The sequence below is a fragment of the Lissotriton vulgaris genome, chromosome 1_1 (genome assembly GCF_964263255.1).
Source record: "Lissotriton vulgaris chromosome 1_1, aLisVul1.2, whole genome shotgun sequence".
Lineage (NCBI taxonomy): Eukaryota > Metazoa > Chordata > Amphibia > Caudata > Salamandridae > Lissotriton > Lissotriton vulgaris.
The window spans coordinates 1,399,425,221-1,399,446,110 of record NC_141685.1 but is presented as its reverse complement, the minus strand read 5'-3'; the positions used below and the strand labels follow the sequence as shown (position 1 = coordinate 1,399,446,110).

The window sequence follows — 20,890 nt, the reverse complement described above, 5'->3', positions numbered from 1 at the left end:
TAGTTAACTGTCGTGGTGTTTACACTAGCAGGCAGAGGTCGCTCTGTATACTCTTATCTGCCAAACACAGGCATTCTCTCATCCCGACCTCCGCACACCGCTTTATAGCGCCTGCAGCTCACAACATAGGCTTTCCAGGGCCATTTGAGATAAGGCTCCTTGTTGCTGTCATAACTAACTTCCTTACCAGTGGCCTACATTCAAAATTGCTACCCCTGACATTTGCGCTGCAGCTAAGATAGCTTCCCTGAGTCATTCTCGAACGCAGTTAACTAAACCTCAGCGGGCACTTCCAGCGTGATTGCATAGATAATAAGGACAACTGATTACTGATTATCCTGCGCCCCTCCCTCCGCTCCCTCATCCCTGCAATACTTATCAGCGCCGTGCGAATCAATGAAATGAAATGAATGAAATGAAAATAGGTTTTATAAAGCGCAGAATAGCTGCCCGGAGGCGTCCCAGCGCTGAAAACTAACAGGTGTTGCCCATAGGGCCGAGTACAGGAGAAGCAACTTATTTGTTAAACAGGAAAGTTTTTAAATTTTTCCTAAAAGAAGTAAGGTCTGAGTTGGACCTAAGATGATAAGGTAGGCTGTTCCACAACTTGGCCGCGTTCAAGGAGAAAGAGCGACCTCCTGCTCTAGATCTCTTAACCTTTGGCACTACTGCCAGTAAGGCATTAGTGGATCGAAGTTGTCCATTGGGAAGATAGGGGGTGATTAAGGTGCGACTAATTAGTGGCCCAGTTTCCCAAAAAGATTGATGGGCCACACAGAGAGATTTGAAGCTGACCCTGTCTTTCACGGGAAGCCAGTGTAATTTTTTCAATCCTGCCTTCACAGAGGTCCTACGGGGGAGCTGGAGCAAAGTTCGGGCCGCACAGTTCTGAATTACCTGCAACTTTTTTAATGTGGAGTCAGGGGTACCAAGGTAGAGCGCATTACCAAAATCCAACCTGGCCAATATCAGTCTCTGAACCACAATTTGTCTGGCCTCAAACGGGAGTAATGGAAGAATCTTCTTCAGCACTCTAATCAGGCCAAAACAGGTGGCAGATAATACAACGGCCTGATGGTTAAACGTCAGGGACTTATCCAACCAGACTCCCAGGCTCTTGATGGCATCCCTGGGGACTGGGGGGGTACCGAAGCAAGCCGGCCAGATGTGATTGATCGTGGATGGGGCTAGATGTCCCAGCATCATGACCTCTGTCTTGTCTCCATTGAGTTTGAGACAAGACATGGTCATCCATCGATCAATCTTGCTCAGACATTCGAGCAGGTCCACTGTACCTACAGGGTCTCCGGCCCGCGTGAGAGAGACTACCAGCTGGGTATCGTCCGCGTAGGTAACGATCTTAATACCATACGGACGGACGACCCCAGCCAGTGGTCTCATATAGACGTTAAACAACGTCGGGCTTGAGTCTCAGTCCAGCTCTTCTAGTGAACCACCAGCTGCCTTGTCCAGTAGCTGTCGTTCCGGGCTCCGTCTCTGTTCTTTGGTCCAGTCTCTCATGGCCTTCTGGAGAGCCTTCGGATCAGTGAAGATGTGAGCGCGCCCCTGTCTGTTCACTCGGAGTTTGGCCGGGTACCTCCTGCACTCGTGTGGTAAAATCCGGAAAAAGTGATATAGACGATCCCTCATATGTCAACTCTTGCTTGTCCCTCGCCGTCTGCAAAGCAGCCTCTCTGTCTCGGTAATATAACAATTTCGCTATGATCGGGCGCGGCGGGGCTCCTGGCACCGGATGGGGCCCTAAGCAACGGTGCGCTCTCTCCACCACAAACATATTAGAGAAGACCTCTGCCCCCAGACGGCTCACCAACTGCTTCTCCACGAACTGTTCCATGTTTCCGGTTTGCGTCGTCTCCGGTAGCCCCGTGATTCGAAGGTTGCAGCATCTTGAGCAGGCCTCCAAATCCTCTGCTTTATCTTGTAATACTTGTATGACCTTCCCAAGCTGTTTATGGTCAGTATCTAGTGTGGTTTGCACCTCCTCCACTTCCGTGAGCCTCTGTTCAGAAATGTCTAACCTTTCGCCATATTTGTCCAGCCTTTCTCCCATTCTGTCCATCTGATATGAGAGGGCGTCGATTTTGGTGCCCAGTGAGGTGATGTTGCTCTGAAGGCCTTTTTCCATGGACAGCAGCATGCTCCGGATATCCGGTTCGGCCTCCTAGTGGCTTCTTCTGTTGCGGTGTCCTGCGACTTAAAGCGTTTTTGCGCAAACGTGAGCTTGGACTGCATCCTGTCCGTCCATCCCAGGACCTACTCCAGGTGGGTAAATTGTAATAGGACAGTCTACGGTGTTCCCTCAGAGGGCGAATCAATAGCAGGCCGAGTTGAGGTCCGCCACTGCTGCAGGCGCTGATTTCGTCGTAGTCTCGTATCGAAGAGGAGCGCCCCGCGCGCCAGTGCGTTATCTTGCATCCAAAATGGGGGACTATGTATGTCGCTACTTAGACATCCGCCAGCTCTCAGATCCCAACGCCCCGGGTGTCCGTCCAACTGCACTGTCTCTAGTGTCGCCTTGCTCCCACGTTCCTCACAGGTACTTGCCCCCTAAGCGTCCCTCCAGTCGCACTCTTTACTGCAGTCTTGACTCTCCACTATTGGACGTGTGAGGGGCAGACCTACAGGATTATTCAGCCGCGATTTCACTCCAGGAGGACGTCTCACTATTGTACCTCCTCTAAAGGCCCAAACCGGTGCTGCATCTATGCTCCCCTGGGGGACCAACTAAGCCTGCCATACTTTCTTGCTGAAATTAGTGTTTTGCGCCTCGCTACTCACTTCCCTCATTGAAGGGTGATGTGGGGCCACAAATCCAGGCCCCTTCCAGCTACCCCTTTCCCAGCACTGAATGGTCGCCTGTACGCAAAATGGCGGTACCCCATCTTCGCAGAGGGCTGTTACGTTCTGCATCTTCCGGCCCCTGTCTCCTCTGTGTCAGTGCCTCTCAGGGGGTGAACTCTCCTGCGGCAATCTTCTTAAGCGGTGCCCTGTCCTGAATCGTGGGCCACCGCGTTATCCCCAGCTCCAGGTAGTTGGGTGCTGCAGCCGCTCCCTTCCTCTCGCTCCCCAGCTCAGGGCGCTCTTCAGCACTTATCGAGTACACGGCAATATACTGCCGGTCACGGCTGCTTTCGGGCCCCCGAGTCCGGGGGGCAAATCACCGCCAGCAGTCTGCTGTTGCACGCTTGTGGACCTCTCTCCGCCTCACGCTGTGATCAGGTGGGTCCCCTCCCGATGCTCTGGCAGTGCTGTTTACGTTGCTGCGGGTGTCGGAGCTCGGGGCCCAGGATACCGGTCTCTCTTGTTGGTCTGCCGCCGCATGCTCACTGACGTCGCTCCGCCCCGTACTGCAAGGAAGCCCGGGGATCAGCGGCCTGGAGGATCTTCAACAAAGCCCGGCCATATCACAGTGAGCACTGGGGCGGGGGTGGTTCAGGAACAGCCCATCACTCTGCGGCAGCGCTCCGACATCCAGATCTGTGTTAGCTAGCTATGTAATAGCTGCGAGGTGCCGGATAAATGTAGGATTAATGACTGGTGATGTGGAGCTCAAGACTCAGGCAGCCCTCGCGGTCTCGAGCAAGCTCCGACCCCCTTATTAGAGTACATTTTTTAATATATAACCCAAAGCACTGACTTACCTTTATGGAGGGAGCTGTATAATGAAATTATGAGTGCCCTGTAAAATATATTGTATATTTTATTAGAGGAATGTTTTACGGTCTATATTTTTCCCGCCTTTTATATAATAAATTGTTGTGTATGAACTGTTTATTTGGCTGCTTTGTACATAGTAGTTTGAAATAATAATCTATTATGACGATTTTATGAATTTTTATGGTCCTTGTTGAAAATCAAATAATGTATCTGAACCTGATTGATGAGATTGGTATGAACTGTTCATTTTGCTGTTTTGTATATAGATTTCTGAATTAATAATTTGTAGTAAACATTTTCATGAACTTTTATGGTTTTCATTTGAAACCCAATAAAGTTGTCTTGGCCTAACCTTGACTTAATAACTTTGAAACGAGTGATGGATGAAGACTTTTTTAAAAGCTTGATACCCTCACTTTGGTTTTTCAAATCAAGACACAGCAGCGATGCATTTGAGTGACAATCAGGTGCATCAGTCTACAGATTTGGCTTTCTTATGCTGTAATTAACAAAGAAAGAAAAACTCTGTTTGCATAATCTTGAAGAATGTGTAAACCTTTTATGAGAATATTTGCAGGAAATTAAATAAATAACAACAGACTAGCACTAGCAACTTCTGCAAATGTTGTCCCATAAAAGTTCCACCTGCTCCACACTCTACATGTTCATGTCCATATGATACCCGCAGCATTGTGTTGAGCTGTATTTTTGGGCACAGCAAGGCATTTTATTGTCTTGAGGGGGTACAGAACATTACTACCTCTTCATACTTACTTCAAACAAAGATTACAATATATGACAATATAAAAAGAATGTATTACTCAAATGCTTTACAATGATGTGACAAAACAGTAGTTCATGAACCTACCCAAAGGAGAAGGAGTATATCATTGTTTGTTGTTCCCCAATATCCCAGCATCCCCACAACGATGAGAAAACAGCAGACAGCAATCATCGCTGGGTGGACCACAGGAACATAGGCAAAAATCACAGCTTCCTCCACTCTGAAAAAAAATGTTTTAACCTTCTGAAAAAATATTTTACTTTATATAGGTTACTTCATGCCATTTTAAATGTTATGGTCACATGACAGAAATACATATCCTAATTTTGCTAACTTCTTGAGAAAATATTTTACTTTACATAGGTAGTATCAGGTCATTTCAATTTCTCCTGAAATCACATATGTTACAGAATTGTGCTTAAATGGAATTTTCAATTTACTTTTTGATTGTTAATGCATGTTTGACTGCAGAATAAATAAATACTAACAGTTATTGATATTTATTTATTCTGCAGGCCAAACATGCATCAGCAACTCTATTGTAATGGTTACATTAATGTCTAACAAGGAAAGGTAACAATGAATTTCCTGTTTCACTGTTTTTAAAAGAAAGTCATGCAAAAAAACATAATTAACAAGTAAAAATCCATTCTTTATTTTTAAAGGACAATGTCACAAAAACAGTAGACCAAAAGCTGTATTACAGATACATTTTACTCAATTTATATAATATAATATAAATATCTAAATTAGTTATTTAGATCATTAGAAAAATCTATCTTAACATCAACAACATAGTCAAAGATGGAAGGTGACCATACTGGCCACTGTCTTGTGGAAGCTTATACCTGATGACTATTGGGAAAGTAAACGGCGGAATGAAATGGCACCAAATATGGCATAGCGTTAGCTGTTACTTAGAAAGTGTCCTTTTCTTAATTTGGTGTAAACCTATTCAGTAATTTATTTGTGAATATGCGTTTAAAGAGGTGCTCAGGGAGGTCATGAAGGGGTTAAAATTGCCATATCTGCATGGTGTATTCTGTGAGAGTTCAGTTTCTGATCAGCTGACAGAGCTTGTTCTCCCACCGGCCTTTTCGGTCCCGCGGGACAAAACAATTTGATAGGTTGGTAACAACTTGAAGAAATATTTTGCTTGTGGTACCAAAGGAACAAGTTACTTACCTTAAGAAATGCCTTTTCTGGTAGAGACTCTAACTAGCTGCAAATTCCTCACCTTTCAAATATTCCCTAGGCATCAGAGTGGATACAGAAACTTTTCGAACAGTACCACAGCGCACTGTCAGGTGATGCTATGCAGCTCCACACTGATGTAAGTCCACTCTATAAACAGGCATCACCCCTGCATGCCGACGTTAGTTGCTTTCGAGGCGCAGAGCCCCAAGATCAAGCTGGTTGTGACCACTATGCAGATTCTTAGACAAGAGATCTTATTAATAAACAGAGTCCAATCACAGAACAGGGAAGAAGGGAGGGTTAGTGAGTAACCTGCAGCTTGGGTCTTCATCAGAGAGAGCATTAACAAAGTAAGTAACTTGTTCTTCTGGCAGAAACTTTTAGCTGGAGATTCCTCACCTTTAGAATCAATACTAAAGCAGTACCTATTTGGAGGTCGGACTGTGAATGGAATCAAACCAATCCTGCAAGAGAGAGTGGGCAAAATGCCCCTCTACGCTACCCAAACTGTCCAGCCAATAGGGCTTTGTGAGTGTATGTAGGGACGTACACATAGCCGTCTGGCAAGTGTAAAGGACTGGGAATCCACCCGCTAACGCAGTGGTTGCAGCTAACCCCGGCAGGGTATCCGCAAGGTGAAAGCCAGGCATCCCTCCGCGAGGGGCCATTGTGGAGATTAAGCAAGCTATTGCCCAGAGTCGCAGAGTGTGAACCCGTGAATCGAGGAAGCACCAGAGCGAGAATTGTCGAGTCCATGGACATTTTTTAACCCTGGTCCCGGGCTGACCTCTGCTTTCAGGTCTGCCTCCTCTAACCAGTGAGCCCACTGAGACTTCAGGTCCCACTGCAGAGCCCGCATATGCCCTATGAAGGGCTCAGCTAGCATGCCCAAGGTCATAAGTCCAAGAAACCTCAGAGTTGATCTCAATGAAATGACTGAGGCTGAAAGATCCGATCATAGCCTGAATGTCCTGTACTTTTTCCTAGGAGAAAGGCACAAAACCAAAATGTTTTAAGGATTTTTTAGTAGCAACAGGAAGACTGGTGCTCAAGAAGATAATGCGTACGTTGGCTAAGCTGCGTTTATGTACGGCGCAACCAGGTCGGGGGAACAAAACACCTTAAAACCTCTGTAGGTATGTGAGTCCAGCAACCCACACATATGAATGAGAAACAATGTCCAGGGCACACGTAGTAGGGACAGCGACTCGGCACCAATGTTACTCGGATCCTCTCACCGATATTGATGACTTTTGTGATCCGGCCCACCCGGCCCTCACACTCCGAACACTGGACCACATTCTTATCTTTTATTACGGCAGTTCACTTCCCTTGATGGATTCCTAAGATTGCTTACCCGCACTCAGAGCATTTACACCCATCATGATTCCTGTTTTTTTCCCGCAAGATTCGTTTGATTTAGACCCGGCCGGGTTGGAATTATTACAGGCTTGCGGGTCACTCCATCGAATTTTCGCAGCTTTTTCAGCTCTGAAGATGTCACGGGATCAGTAAGTAATTAAGTAATTTATTTATTTGTACATGATTAATCAAAATCTTTACAAAACAGTAAAACATTGCTAAAATTGTTAGAAATTCAGTATGCGCGGTTTCCTCAGTTTTAAAAGTTTGATTAATATCAGTTCATAACTGTCAATGAAATGTTTCGACGGTCATCAAACGCTCTTGTGTCTTTTGTCATGGGATCACTCTCATAGGTGACGAAACACGTGTTGGCTGGCTGTTCTTTCGTGGTTACATTGATTAAATACAATTTCAAATCATCATTCTGTTGTGGAGCACATATTCTGTTCTTCACACTGGATATCCATTAACTATACCTGGACCCCTACTACGTGTGCCCAGGACATTGTTTTTCGGCATGAAACCAAATTGTGTCCAGAATGGCTCCGATAAAGTGAAGCATCTAAGAAGGAGTCCGGTGTGACTTCAGCACATTGATAGTAAACCCCAAAGATGACAGACGGTTCGCTATAGTCCGGAGGTGGCTGACACTTTCCTGGGGTGAGCCTGCCTTTAATAATCAGTCATCGAGTAAGGTCAAGGCTGGCCCCCCTTTCCTCCGAAGCTGAACTCCTACCACCACCATCACTTTCGTGAACACCGAAGGGACTGTTGAGGTCCAAGCAGAGCACAGCAAACTGAAAATGCTCTTGTCCCACCACAAACTGCAGGTAGTGCTGATGGGCCAACATGATGGATAAACGGACCTAAGTGACTGCAAGTCCAATGCCACCATTCAGCCTCCAGAGTCAAGGGCAAACAAGACCTAAGCCAGAGTGAGCAACATGAATTCCTCTTTTCAGAGTAAGGAATTGAGAGGACGCATGTCCTGTCCTGCTTGGGCACCAGAAATTAGTGGGAGTAACAACCACATCCTTCATCTGGCAGTGGCACCCTTTCGACAGCCCCTTTGGAAAAAAGGGCTTGTACTTCCTGACGCAAAATGCAGAGATGGTCCTCCGTCAGTCTCTCGGTGGATGGTGGAAGGTGCAGCTGGGAAGAGAGGAATGGTAAGGTGTATCCTTGCGAAGGAACTGTAGGACCCACACGTGCGATTTGATTGACTGCCAACTATGTAAAAATTGGTGTATTCTGACTCCAGGTAAGAAAGGAGGGAGATCCCTTGGTGGGCAATTTTTACAACAACTGTTCTATGTGCTAATCACACCAACTATAGCCCATGTATTAGAATTGACCTCTAATACTAGAATTAGAGGTCAATTCTAATACATGGGCTATAGTTGGTGTGATTAGCACATAGAACAGTTGTTGTAAAAATTGCCCACCAAGGGATCTCCCTCCTTTCTTACTGTTTGAAAGTACTCTAATCCCCTGGTGTGTTTAAGGGGTCTCTCTCAATTATTAACGTATTCTGACTCCCACCAGGTTGCTGTGCTCCTATACGGACTTGCTAAAGAGTTTGTGCAGCTTGGGCTGCAGGAGGAGGGGTAGACTGAGCGACCTTGGTTGTGGCGACAGTGGGCATTATGGCCTCGACCATGAAACTGCTGGATTCCCATTGGAGACTGGACATGCTGGCGGAATGGGGCACCTCGAACAAAGTCGATAAAGGAGCGGGTTAACTGGTGTGGTTGGCGTGGTGAGACAGATATGCCCACAAAATGTGTGGTAGCCCTGCTCTCTTCAAAATGCTCTCAAGCAGAATCATCCTTGTCCCCAAAGAGGCAAGACCCGTCAATGAGCAAGTCCATAAGGGAGGGCTTGACATCACCGGAGAACCCAACTAATCGCAGCCACACATGACAGCAAGTGGCAACACTGGTGCCAATAGCACAACCAATGAAATCAGTGGTGTCCAAGCCACAACAATTTGTGAACTTGGCTGCATCACAACCATCTTGAATCCTCTGAGCTAGAACAAGTCAGAGATCTTCGAACACACCAGGCAGGACTTGAGCAACAGGTCCTAAAAGGCATGTTAATAACCCCTCGACAAGCACTTGGAGCTAACTGATTGGAGTGCCAGACGGCCTGAGGAAAACACCTGTTTCCCAACCGTCTCCACCCGCTTAGATTCAATTCAGGACGAAGTGGTAGGCAATGTGCCTGGGTTAGACTGGCTTGTGGAAGTCTGCACCACTAGACCTTCGAGGAAATAGAGCTGCAAGAGAAAAGAAGCGTCACCTGGAGCAGGGAGGGAGGGAGACCATGCACCTAGTACCTTGAGCAGGAAGTAGGCTCTGTCTGCACATATATACACATACTATGCTTGGGACGTTAGCACAACAAAACTAGGGCGTACGTGTGTCTATTTGGAGTTGGTGTTTTCAAGCATAATCCATAGTAAAGGTTCTGAATGATCAAAGAATGCTTAAGAAATAAAAAACCCATGCCAGTAATCACGGACTTGCTTTATAAAACAAGCATTAAAAATGCAATAGGTCTAGCCTTTCATTAAGTTAAAGCCATTTGCTTTGCTATACAATACCATTAGCAAAGCAAATGGCTTTACATTAATCAAAGACAAGACCTATTGCATTTTCAATGCTTGTTATGTAACGCAACTGGTGTTATGTAAAGCACTCTGATACCTTTCAAGTTTGCGCTATATAAAACTTCGGGGGGGAAAAGTGTGTTTTAAAGTCCTGGTAGATGTATGATGTTAGCGTGGTCGCTAATTTGCTTTACACCAATTTAGGGGCTTACAGGCCACACCTTTAAATCCTGGCGGCCTGACTCATGCTTTCAGCTTCACAAAACGGTTATACAAGCACTATTGGGTATTTATAGCACCTAAAACAACAGAGCGTCTTCTCTGTGCTATATAAAGTCACTGCTCTTGTGCCTGTTTCGCTTATAAAGCACTTTATGGACTTTTAGGCGCTTCAATGTAATGAAAATTGGAGCTCGTGGAGAGTGCTACTTTCAAGCCCCCCCCCCTCTCCCCCGATCAAAAGATCTGGGTTTATTCCAACAAGCTTCCGAAGACGGCTGGAATGCCAGAAACCGGTCCTCGGCTGGACTGTTCCCATGAGGCACAGGGTCAGACTGATTTGCATATAGCATTGTCTGAACTGGGGTGGCAGAGTGGACTAAAGAACGGTGATGGAATAAACCCAGATCTTTTGACTGGGTGTGAGTGTTTGATTGTTTCAGATGCTCCGTCCATCACCACCCCCTTTTGTACCGCTTTTGGCCGCCATAAGTGTGGCAGGGAATGCTCAGACGTGAGTCCCTTGCTCACTTTGCCACTGGATTCAAGCAAGCCGGGCGGAAGACGGCTGGAATGCCAGAAACCGGTCCTCGGAAGCTTGTTTCCGGTCCAGGGAAGACATGGCTTGGCAGTTCGGGCTGGACTGTTACCATGAGGCACAGGGTCAGACTGATTTGCATATAGCATTGTCTGAATTGGGGTAGCAGAGTGGGCTAAAGAACGGTGATGGAATAAACCCAGATCTTTTGACTGGGTGTGAGTGTTTGATTGATTCAGATGCTCCGTCCATCACCACCCCCTTTTGTACAGCATAATTTCACCTGAAGTCGCTACACATCTGATGAATATCCACGGGTTACAGCCTTCACACACAATGCTGTACCTGTACTCCGGTGATTACTGTAAACAGGAAATATTGTACTAGTCGTCATAAACACCGCCTCCTCGGAGCTTGCCTGGCTCCAAGATGGACGTGTGGTAATTGAGCTCTGCCACACATCGGAACAATCCGGTAGGTATCCGCTGCTTTCATCGTGCAGATACTGCTGAGAACCCGATAATTCTTACGCTCCTTACCTCCTGCGCCGGATGCTTGCTCTGTCTCGATTCTATTACAGGACCGGAGGCTTCAGATTATGCTTCTCAATCTTTACTGCATAAAACACAGCAGCCAATGAAAATGGATATTTTCACAAATACAGTAAAACAAACTTCATTTCCCATGAGTACACACGAGTATAGGCACGCCCCCATAGTCCATATGAACCCCTTGCGTGCTCCCATCATCCTCTTTCTTTGCTGCTCACAAGTCAGATTTAAAGTACACCTCCCCTCTGGTCCCCTCACTCTGCTTGTGGTTTGGGGTACTGTTGGGGTTTATATTGCTATGATTTGATGTTACTGCAGGAACATCCACTTATACTTGGTGTCTAAAAGCTTTAGCACATTTGTTCTTGTTATTGGTGCTCGTTTTGTTCGAAATAATTGTAATTCTCTGACTTTGGTTTTATCACTTTCGCTTTGGGCCGTTCGGCTTTCAGCCGTAATTATTTCCGTTAGGAGAGCGCGCTTATAGAGACGGTCCTTGACCGGCAAGGGGCCGCCGGGCATTTCAGTGGAGCCCGCTACCGGCAGCCTGAGGGCGCGTATGGGCTCCCCTGATACGCCCTGACGTTCAGACCGGGTGGCTCTCGGCCGACGCGCGCGCCCCGAAACGCTGACCAAATTGGGCTATTTTGGTAGGTTTTTTGGTCGCTTTTGGGCTGCGCACCTCGGCGCGATACCCTGGCTTACAGGAACGCACGTGTTCGCACGTTCCACACACCGGCGTGTTCCTGGTTAGATCGCCAGAGATACTTGGTTGTAAAATAGCAGAGGCCCAGGGTGTGCACACGCTCAGGAGATCTAAGGGCCGAGGTCACTGACCTAATTGATTACAGCTTTGCTGAGGGGGTTTGGGTAACGTTTCCGGAATTTTCATTTGTATCAGTGTGCTTTGAGCTGACCCCCCCCCATTACCCCCCCCAGGTGTGAGACATTCTAGGGTGTTCTCCCTTATACCGCGAGGTGTTTACCTACACCATGGAAGATTGGGTACGGTACCCGGATGAGGAATATGCAGATGGGGAGGAGATTGTTGAGGGACAGCAGGAAGCTGTCTTGGAGGACAACATTGTGGAAGCATTGGATGCCTCGGTCCAAGCTTCCGTGAATCGAGCCATGGAGACGAAGGTCCCTCAGACAGTGCAGCAGGCACTTGCGGTGGCCCTACGCCCCTTACGGAAACAACTGGAGGGTTTTGCGAAACGCCACGGATATGATAAGAAGAAAAAAGGAAAGCAAGCAGCCTCTTCTTCTTCAGCCACAGGTTCGGCCGAGCAAACGCAATGGCCGCATGCGCAATCCTTGGCTTCCCTACCAGCAAGAGGGGCATTAGACCAGCCTTATACTGGTGGTAAAGCGAAGAATAAAAGACCCGATTCCAACGGACACTGATACCACCACCACCAATACGGATACCAACACGGACACTGACACCTCGGTGGAGCAACCTCCACCTCCCAAAAAGGCTAAGGTTACACCCAAAACGGCAGAAGCGAAGGTTGCCAGAACCTTTAACTTTGACCCTTCGGACATAGTACATCCTCGATCTTTGGACTGGGTCCCGCCGCAGGCAGTTTCCGAATACCTTCACTAGAACCTCAGGAAGAGCTTCAATAGAGAGGTCCGTAACAGGTTACGGTCAGAGTGCCCGCGTCCACATATTCCGGACGGCGTGGCAGACACTCCGGAGATAGATGCCAGCATGTTAACCTTTTTGAGGAAGTTTACGAAGGACCCCAAACGGGGGTTGGACCGGGCTTGGCGGGGATGCCAAGATAAAATGCTTGAAGTTGTGGGGCCCCTGGCGAAAATTCTAGAGATGGCCCTGGTGGCCAAGGAAGGGGCAACTCCTGTGGATCCGGACATCTTGGCAGGCTGGGCTCAGCGCGCTATTTGCCTGGTGGGCAATGCGAATTGCGCAATCTCTTCGGAGAGGCGCAAGTCTTTGTTGCTCAGGATGGACAGTAACTTAACTGAACTTGCCGAAGCTGAACCAGGCCCTTCGGGGGGCTTTTTGTTCGGAGACCGTTTCGTCAAAGACGTCACTAAATACGTGGGGGCATTCACCGCCTTGGATAAGGCACAGAGTGGAATCAAACGCGCCCTCACTCAGGGGGTTTTCAACAGGGCCGGGCGAACCGGGGTCGCTCGTCAGGCCGAGGTTTTCAGCAAGGCTCCCAACGAGGAGACTTTGGTTGCGGGCGTGGAGAGTGGGACTCCACCCGCGGTGGCACCTTCTATCCATCGAGAAGGAGGTTTAACAAAGGACGTTTCCAGTCGGGGAACAACAGAGCAAACTTCAAGTCGAACCGAAATTCCGGTGAGTGTAACAGATGTCTCTGTACTTCCATTGGGTGGGCGCACGCAGCACTGTCTGCCACAGTGGCAAGCTTTGACCCAGGACGCTTGGGTGCTGCAGACCATTCAAGGGTTTCAGCTGGCGTTTTACTCTCATCCGGCGCAGGCGTCCCCCCCCCCGCCACCTCTCCATTTTTCCCAACTAGATCACAATTTCATAGACGAAGAGGTGGCAGAATTGCTGAAGAAGGGCGCGATTGCTCAGTGTCAAAGAGGACAGCGCGGTTTCTCCAGCAATGTCTTTATTGTCCAGAAGAAAGGGGGTGGCAACAGGTTAGTGCTCAACCTCAAAGAGTTCAACCAGTACCTGACTTACAACCATTTCAAAATGGAAGGTATTCATTTGTTAGCAGATTTGTTGCAAGAAAAAGATTGGCTGGTCCGTCTGGACCTCAAGGATGCATATCTTTCCATACCAATTTTTCCTCCACACCGCAGGTTCCTGCAGTTTCTCTGGAACGGCCAATGCTACGAATACTTGGCCCTTCCTTTCGGTCTCTCCTCTGCTCCCTGGTGCTTCACCAAAGTGATGAAACCGGTGGTAGCCTATCTCAGAGAAAGAGGAGTGCGACTGATCATTTATCTAGACGATCTTCTAATCATGGTGCAGGATCAGTCCGTCCTGCAGCAGCATTTGATCATGACTACGTCGCTGCTCCAGGACTTGGGGTTTGTGATAAATCTAAAGAAGTCGGCGATGGTCCAGACACAGGTAATAGAATTCCTGGGGTTCCCCATCAACTCCCAGACAGCGAAACTGTGTCTCCCCCAAGCGAAATTGAGGGATTTGAAAAGGGAGATTGTGAAGTTGCTGGACAATCAAATGGTCACGCTGAGGTCGCTGGCCAGAGTAGTGGGGATATTGGCATCGTCTATTCAGGCGATATTCCCGGGGCCCCTGCATTACAGGGCCCTCCAGCGCCTGAAGATCAAGCATCTTCAGAGGGGACTCTCGTACACGGACTCTGTTCCCCTTTCAGAGGAGGTCCGAACCGAGCTTCAGTGGTGGCTAGGCCATGTGAACGCCTGGAACGGCAGGGCGATCTTCGGATCACAGCCAGAGGTAATAATCGAGTCAGACGCCAGCAGGTGGGGCTGGGGCGCGCGCTGTGGAGAGGTTTCCACAGGCGGCAGATGGTCAACGCAAGAGCTCGAACTTCATATAAACTGTTTAGAACTGCTAGCGGGGTCGTTTGCGATCCACACGTTATCCCCGAAGCAGACATCTTGTTGCATCCTCCTCCGTTTGGACAACGTGTCTGCTGTGAGGTATATCAACAAGTTGGGCGGCACGAGGTAGTCTCTTCTAGTTCAAATAGCCAAAGACTTTTGGCACTATTGCCTCCAGAATCAAATCTCGGTAATAGCGGAGTACACTCCAGGTCAGGCAAACCAGGTGGCAGACTGGAATTCCAGACATTTAAGGGATTACAGCGACTGGAAGCTGCTTCCCCAAGTATTTAATTGGCTACAAGCGATTTGGGGTCCTTTTCAGACGGACCTGTTCGCCTCCAGATTGACTTATCAGATTCCCCGGTTCTTCAGCTGGAGACCGGATCCGATAGCGACAGCGACCGATGCATTCCTGCAGGATTGGTCTCAGGGGATTCAATATGCCTTTCCCCCGTTCTTGTTGATCCCCAGGGTGATGACTCAAGTGATCAGACAAAGGGCGGAAATAGTCATGGTGACTCCGTGGTGGACGTCGCAGGCGTGGTTTCCCACGTTGTTGCAGTGGAGCCGCGATCGTCCACGATTACTACCGGACTCTAAGTGGTTGTTGCAGGGCCCTCGTCAGGAACAGCACCCGTTGCTGTTGGAGGGCAGGCTATCGCTGATGGCATGGAGGCTTTCCGGGAACAGTGGCAGTTGCCGGGAGTTTCGAGCAAAACTGCTGAGTTCATCAAGCAGGCATGGGCTCCTTCCACCAGGAAACGTTATTCCGCGGCCTGGAAGAACTGGGTGGATTGGTGCGTGGGACGACACCTGGATCCCGTGGGGGCAGGGTTACCCCAAGTTTTGAATTTTCTGTCGGAGAAAGCTGCCGACGGTTTGGCGTACCGTTCGGTCAATAATTTTCGTTCCGCTATCTCGGCGGGTCATGCTCAGGTAGACGGGAAACCGGTAGGCATGCACCCGGTAGTTTGCAAGTTATTGAAAGGAATCAGGGTGGCTAACCCTCCCAAACCCAAGTATACCGGGTTGTGGGACGTTTCTTTAGTGATCTCGTTATTCAATAAATGGCCGAACAATGCTCTTCTGTCTAGAAAGCAATTGTTGGCGAAATTGGCCATGATGCTTTGCTTGTCATCTTGCAGAAGATCTTCGGATGTGAGAGCACTCGACGTAACAGGTAGAGTGTTTACCCCGGAAGGGGTTTCTTTCCATATTACAGGGTGCACTAAAACATTGTCTCGACATATTTCTTACAATTCTTTCCCAGAAAATGAAAAATTATGTGTGGTCCAATGTTTGAAGACTTACGAGGAATGTACCAAGGCCTTGCGGCCGCAGGGCTGTACTCAGTTGTTGATTGCGATCCAAAAGCCCTTTAAACCGGTGGTGGCTGCCACTATTGCCAAATGGCTTCGCTTCATTATGAAAGAAGCAGGTGTTGATACACAGATCTTTGGTGCTCATTCAGTGAGAGGCGCTATGGCGTCAAAATCATATGGTTTGGGTTCAACTATCCAAGATATAAAGCGTTGTGCAGATTGGTCTTCTGAATCAACGTTTAAAACGTTTTATTATAAGCCGGTGGGAGATATTACTTCAGTGGTATTTAATCAGCGTTAAACTAGCATAATCTGAAGCCTCCGGTCCTGTAATAGAATCAAAAACTTGCTAGCATTCGCGACAAGAATTTTCAATTCTATTAAGGACACGGAGGCGAGGATTATCCCACCCGGCTTAATGTACAGTATGTAATAAGCTTGCCCACCCTATTATTCAGTGATTACGGTGGTGTTATTTAATTTATTTCAGGATCTGATAAGAAGTCGGATTGACTGACGTTGGATATCAGGGTGTTGACCTGCAGATGTTCTTCCACGTTGGAGGAGTTGTGAATGTTCAAGTTTCGTTGGACTTGTTTCGCCTCAAAGAAAGAGGATGATAGGAGCACGCAAGGGGTTCTTATGGACTATGGGGGCGTGCCTATACTCATGTGTACTCATGGGAAATGAAGTTTGTTTTACTGTATTTGTGAAAATATCCATTTTCATTGGCTGCTGTGTTTTATGCAGTAAAGATTGAGAAGCATAATCCTCGCCTCCGTGTCCTTAATAGAATTGAAAATTCTTGTCGCGAATGCTAGCAAATTTTTGATCCTCACCTGTCCAGCACCGTCATTCTGGTTGCCTGGGTGTGGAGCAGCGTTGGGCCTACATTGCCGGTTGAGGAGCACGACGTCCTGCAGCGCGTCTCCTTAAGACGCTGATGGCTTCGGAGATGGATCGGACTGGATCCTGGCAGGCGAGTCTTTTATCCAGGAGGTGGAGTGCCTGAGATTGTCGGCGAGGTGAGACCCAGTGCTGGCGCAGGTGAGGGGGTAGCCTCTGAATGGATGCTTGCTCCTGTCCATAGCTAGCAGTGCCGCTCACTGACCAGACCCTCCTCCTCCGGCTCCTGAGCTCCGATGCTTGGCCTTGCCCCTGCCCGATATCGGCGACTCCTGCTGGACGCTGCTGCTGGGAGCACTCATCTCAGCTATTATTCAACAGCTGCCACTCTGGCTGGGAAACTCACGTTAGGGAGTGGGGCGTGCTGGTGATCCTACACTGCAGCCACTACATAGATAACGTCTCTTGATGTCTGGCCCCCCTCCTGCATGACAACGCCAGCTCTGCTTGCATACTGTTGCTGTGGGAGGTAGTCTACGCCATATCCCAGCTGCTGCTCCTCCTGCTGGGTCAGTGCCACTGGGGTGTGAAGTGTTGTGGAGGTCCAGCACTGTAGTAACTGTGCACACAGTGTGTTTTGGTGTGCTGTTATTTCTTGCTCAAACACTCCGTCCATCATCCCCTTTTGTATCGCTTTGTTCGCCCTAAGTTGGCAGGGTATGCTCAGACATGGGTGCCTTGCTCACTTTGCCACTGGATTCAAGATAGCCCTGCTGATGAGGATTTTGAATCCGAAACCAGTCCCAGGATTCTTGTTTCCGGTCCAGGGAAGACATGGCTTGGCAGTTCGGGCTGGACTGTTCCCATGAGGCACAGGGCCAGACTGATTTGCATATGGCCATGTCTGAACTCGGGTGGCGGAGTGAGCTAAAGAATGGTGATGGATTAAACCCAGATCAGTTGACTGAGGGTGAGTGTTTGATTTGCTCAAACACTCCGTCCATCATCCCCTTTTGTATTGTGCTGTTATTTCTGCCTGTATAGCCCAGGGGTCGGGGAGGCAATAAACTTAGCTTGTGGCCTTCCAGTGGTTGGGTGCTGGTCCACGTGCTCTCTGTGAGGCGTATACATTGGTTGCTGGCACTATGAATAATCTGGATAAATCCCAGCCCACGATTAACGTAAATCCCGGCACTGTGAAGATACAACAGAGGCTGCGGGGTCTGAATCAGAAACTCTTCCTGATGACCCGGTTAGTGATATCAAACAAATGATAGCGTCCATGCAGCAGGGTCTGACCGCAATTGATTCTAAGATCGACTCTTTGGCATACCGACTTGACAGAATGTCTGAGAGGGTTGACAAGCAATCTGAGCGAATTGGCATGGCAGAGCACCGAATCACGGAGGTTGTAGAGGCCCAGACCGACTCGGGTGGGGTCCAGGCCAGAATGGAGCGCGCATTATCTGCCCTGCAGGATAAGGCCGAAGATCTGGAGGCCCGCTTGCGGCGCAGTAACCACTGCATTACTGGTCTGGTCGAATCCACTGCAACGGGCAACATGAAAATATTTGTTGAAAAATTGCTCAAGACACTATTGGGAGCTGACACTTGTTCGTCACTGTTTGTCGTGGAACGGGCGCACCACTCTCTTGGCCCCTAGACCCCAGCCTGGTGCCTCTCCGTGCCCCATTATTGCCAAACTCTTGAACTACCGAGACAGGGATGCAGCGCTGTGGAGGGCAAGAGAACTGGGCAATTTGCGCTATGAGGGGGCCTCGATCTCTCTCTTCCCAGATTTCACTTTCAAAGTGCAGGAAGCCAGGAGGCAATTTGCTCATCTTAAACGTAAGCTACGAGAACACAATATGGAATATGCTATGCTCTATCCTGCACCCCTTAGGGTACTACTCGATGGTAAAGCCCAAGCTCTGCAGAAAGCCCTTAAGGAGTGGGACAAGACTGCAAAACGAGACAAAGGAAAAAGTGGTACCTCGTTGGCTGATGATGACTCTGGTAACCAAGATGACAATCATTAAAGCGGGATGTCTATATATGATTAGTCCACTTGTTGTGCTGCTCTGCCTATGATGGTTCCATAAGGCACACTAGGGGTTGATATGAACATATTTTGCGGTCCGTGGGCCAGGATGTCAATAAGTTGATTGGATACTACCCCCTGCAGTTCGATGTCCGTTTCTTATCTATATTATGCATAAGGGGTTGGGGGGTTCTCCCTTGTTTCTACGTTGGGTGTCACACTGGCGTTTTCTGTTCTGATGGAGCACATCATTACTGAAGTTTGGACAGTTGCATATATTATGAGGCACTATGATTGAAGCTACCTATATATTGCTTTGGTGTGTGGCAGGAGGGTGGATTAGCTTGAGTACGTTGGGTAACATCCGCCTCTTCGTGTTGCCCACAGTTGTTCTCTATTGTATGGGGGTTTGTTTTTTTATCTATGTATTGTCTGGGATGATGCTGTTGGGGTGGGTGGTTATTGGGCGGGATGTTACTCGCTTTTGCAAAGTTGGGGTAAGCAAGGCGTGGGAGGGTGGAGGGTTAAGGTTTTATTTTGATTTCTTTTTCGTTGCAGATCATGTACTCTTTTCCCTCATTGCAGAGTGGGACGATGAAGGTGGCATTTAGTGGTGGATATATCAATGGTTCTTCCTTCGCATATGGCTATCACTAACAATAAACAGTTGTGATTACTAACGTGGAATGTCAGGGGGTTAAACGATCATCGAAAGGTGCAACATTTTTTGCATACCTTAAGCTTAGGGAAATCGACATTGCTGTATTGCAGGAACACACACACAGTAAGTTACTCACAGGTAGGGGGCTTTCTGGCTTAATCCATGCGGCCTGCTTCACTTCTCACTCCAGAGGAGTATTGACGTGGGTTAACCCTAGGTCGGTCCTCCAGTTGGACTGTCTCAAGTACGACCAGGCGGGCAGGTACGTTATTTCCAGGTGTCATGGGCAGGGGTTGGATCTTCTCATTGTTAATTCTATGGCCTGAACTAGGACGACCCGTTGTTTTACCATTCAATTTTCTCTTTACTTAAGGTCCGCTTGCCTACCACAGTGCTCTGGGGGGGGAGATTTTAATTGTATCTTGGACACCGATCTCGACCGTTCAAGGGGGGCTCCCCGTCCCCTATCGAATTCAGCCAAGGCAATACATGACATAACATTACAACTGCAGCTGTCAGATGTTTGGAGAGCCAGGTACTACCAGTAGGGTGGATTCACACACTACTCAGCGCATCATGACGTCCATACATACATTGACTATTGGTTTATTTTACATTCTTTAATGCCTACTGTTCGTGACTGCGATGTCCCACCTTGTTCTTTCTCAGATCACTCGCCTATCCTTCTAGCTATATCAGCGCTCTCTCATGGCTCTCTCATGGCTTCCCTCCGTTCTTACTCCTTACTCGATTCAGTCTTCAAAGGCGATCTGCACACTGCTATCTCTGAGTTCTTTGACACTTATGTGGGCTTGGTTGATTCCTTTGCTTCGGTTTGGGAGACGTTCAAGGTATAAATTCGAGGGGTAGCCATAAGTAAATATACTGGAGTCCTCTGCTCTATTAGAGGCCAGCTTGCTTCATTGGAAAAACGGCTAACCGCCCTGGAAAACGAGCTGTCTGTTAGTAAAACTTTGGAGTTGAGGGAGCAGCTCAAGGCTGCTTTGGCCGAATTTCACGATGAGGCGGATTGTGAGGTTAAGTATATGGGGAAATTCACTTCGGTTAGGGCCTACAGGGAGTCAGATAGGCCAGGTTCTGTGCATGCTGCTCTGGCTCGCCACAGATCAGAGACTAGACATATTACTAAAGAACTTGATGAGGACGGCTCTGTCCTGACGGAGCAAGATTCGATTAACTATCGATTTCATAATTACTACCAGGACCTGTACAGTTCTAAGATCACTCCTAGTGAAGAGGATATTGCACAATGTCTCGAGTATATTGAATTCCAGTGGTTGCAAAACTGGCACAGTGAGTTTTTGATGCGCCCCATTGAGACCTGCGAGAGGGGAGTGTTCCTGGTCTGGATGGTCTAACGGTCTCCTTTTATAAGGCTTTTCGTGATATTCTTATACCTCGTATCATCACCTTATTTAAGTAAATGGGCGCAGATGGGATAATGCCCCCGACTATGCGCGAAGCACTGGTCATCACTCTGCTGAAGCCTGGCAAGGATCCCCGGGAC

General features: G+C 48.2%; 1 protein-coding gene across 3 annotated transcripts in view; it reads right to left on the bottom strand.

Annotated features, from left to right (window-relative positions):
- Window positions 1–20,890, bottom strand: part of TSPAN12 (tetraspanin 12) — a 273,464-nt gene that overhangs the window by 143,597 nt on the left and 108,977 nt on the right. For all 3 annotated transcript variants that reach the window (XM_086967032.1, XM_086967023.1, XM_086967029.1), the window contains one exon: window positions 4,547–4,682. In XM_086967032.1, the coding sequence (XP_086823158.1) occupies window positions 4,547–4,682 (136 nt within the window). The remainder of the gene's footprint in view (window positions 1–4,546; window positions 4,683–20,890) is intronic.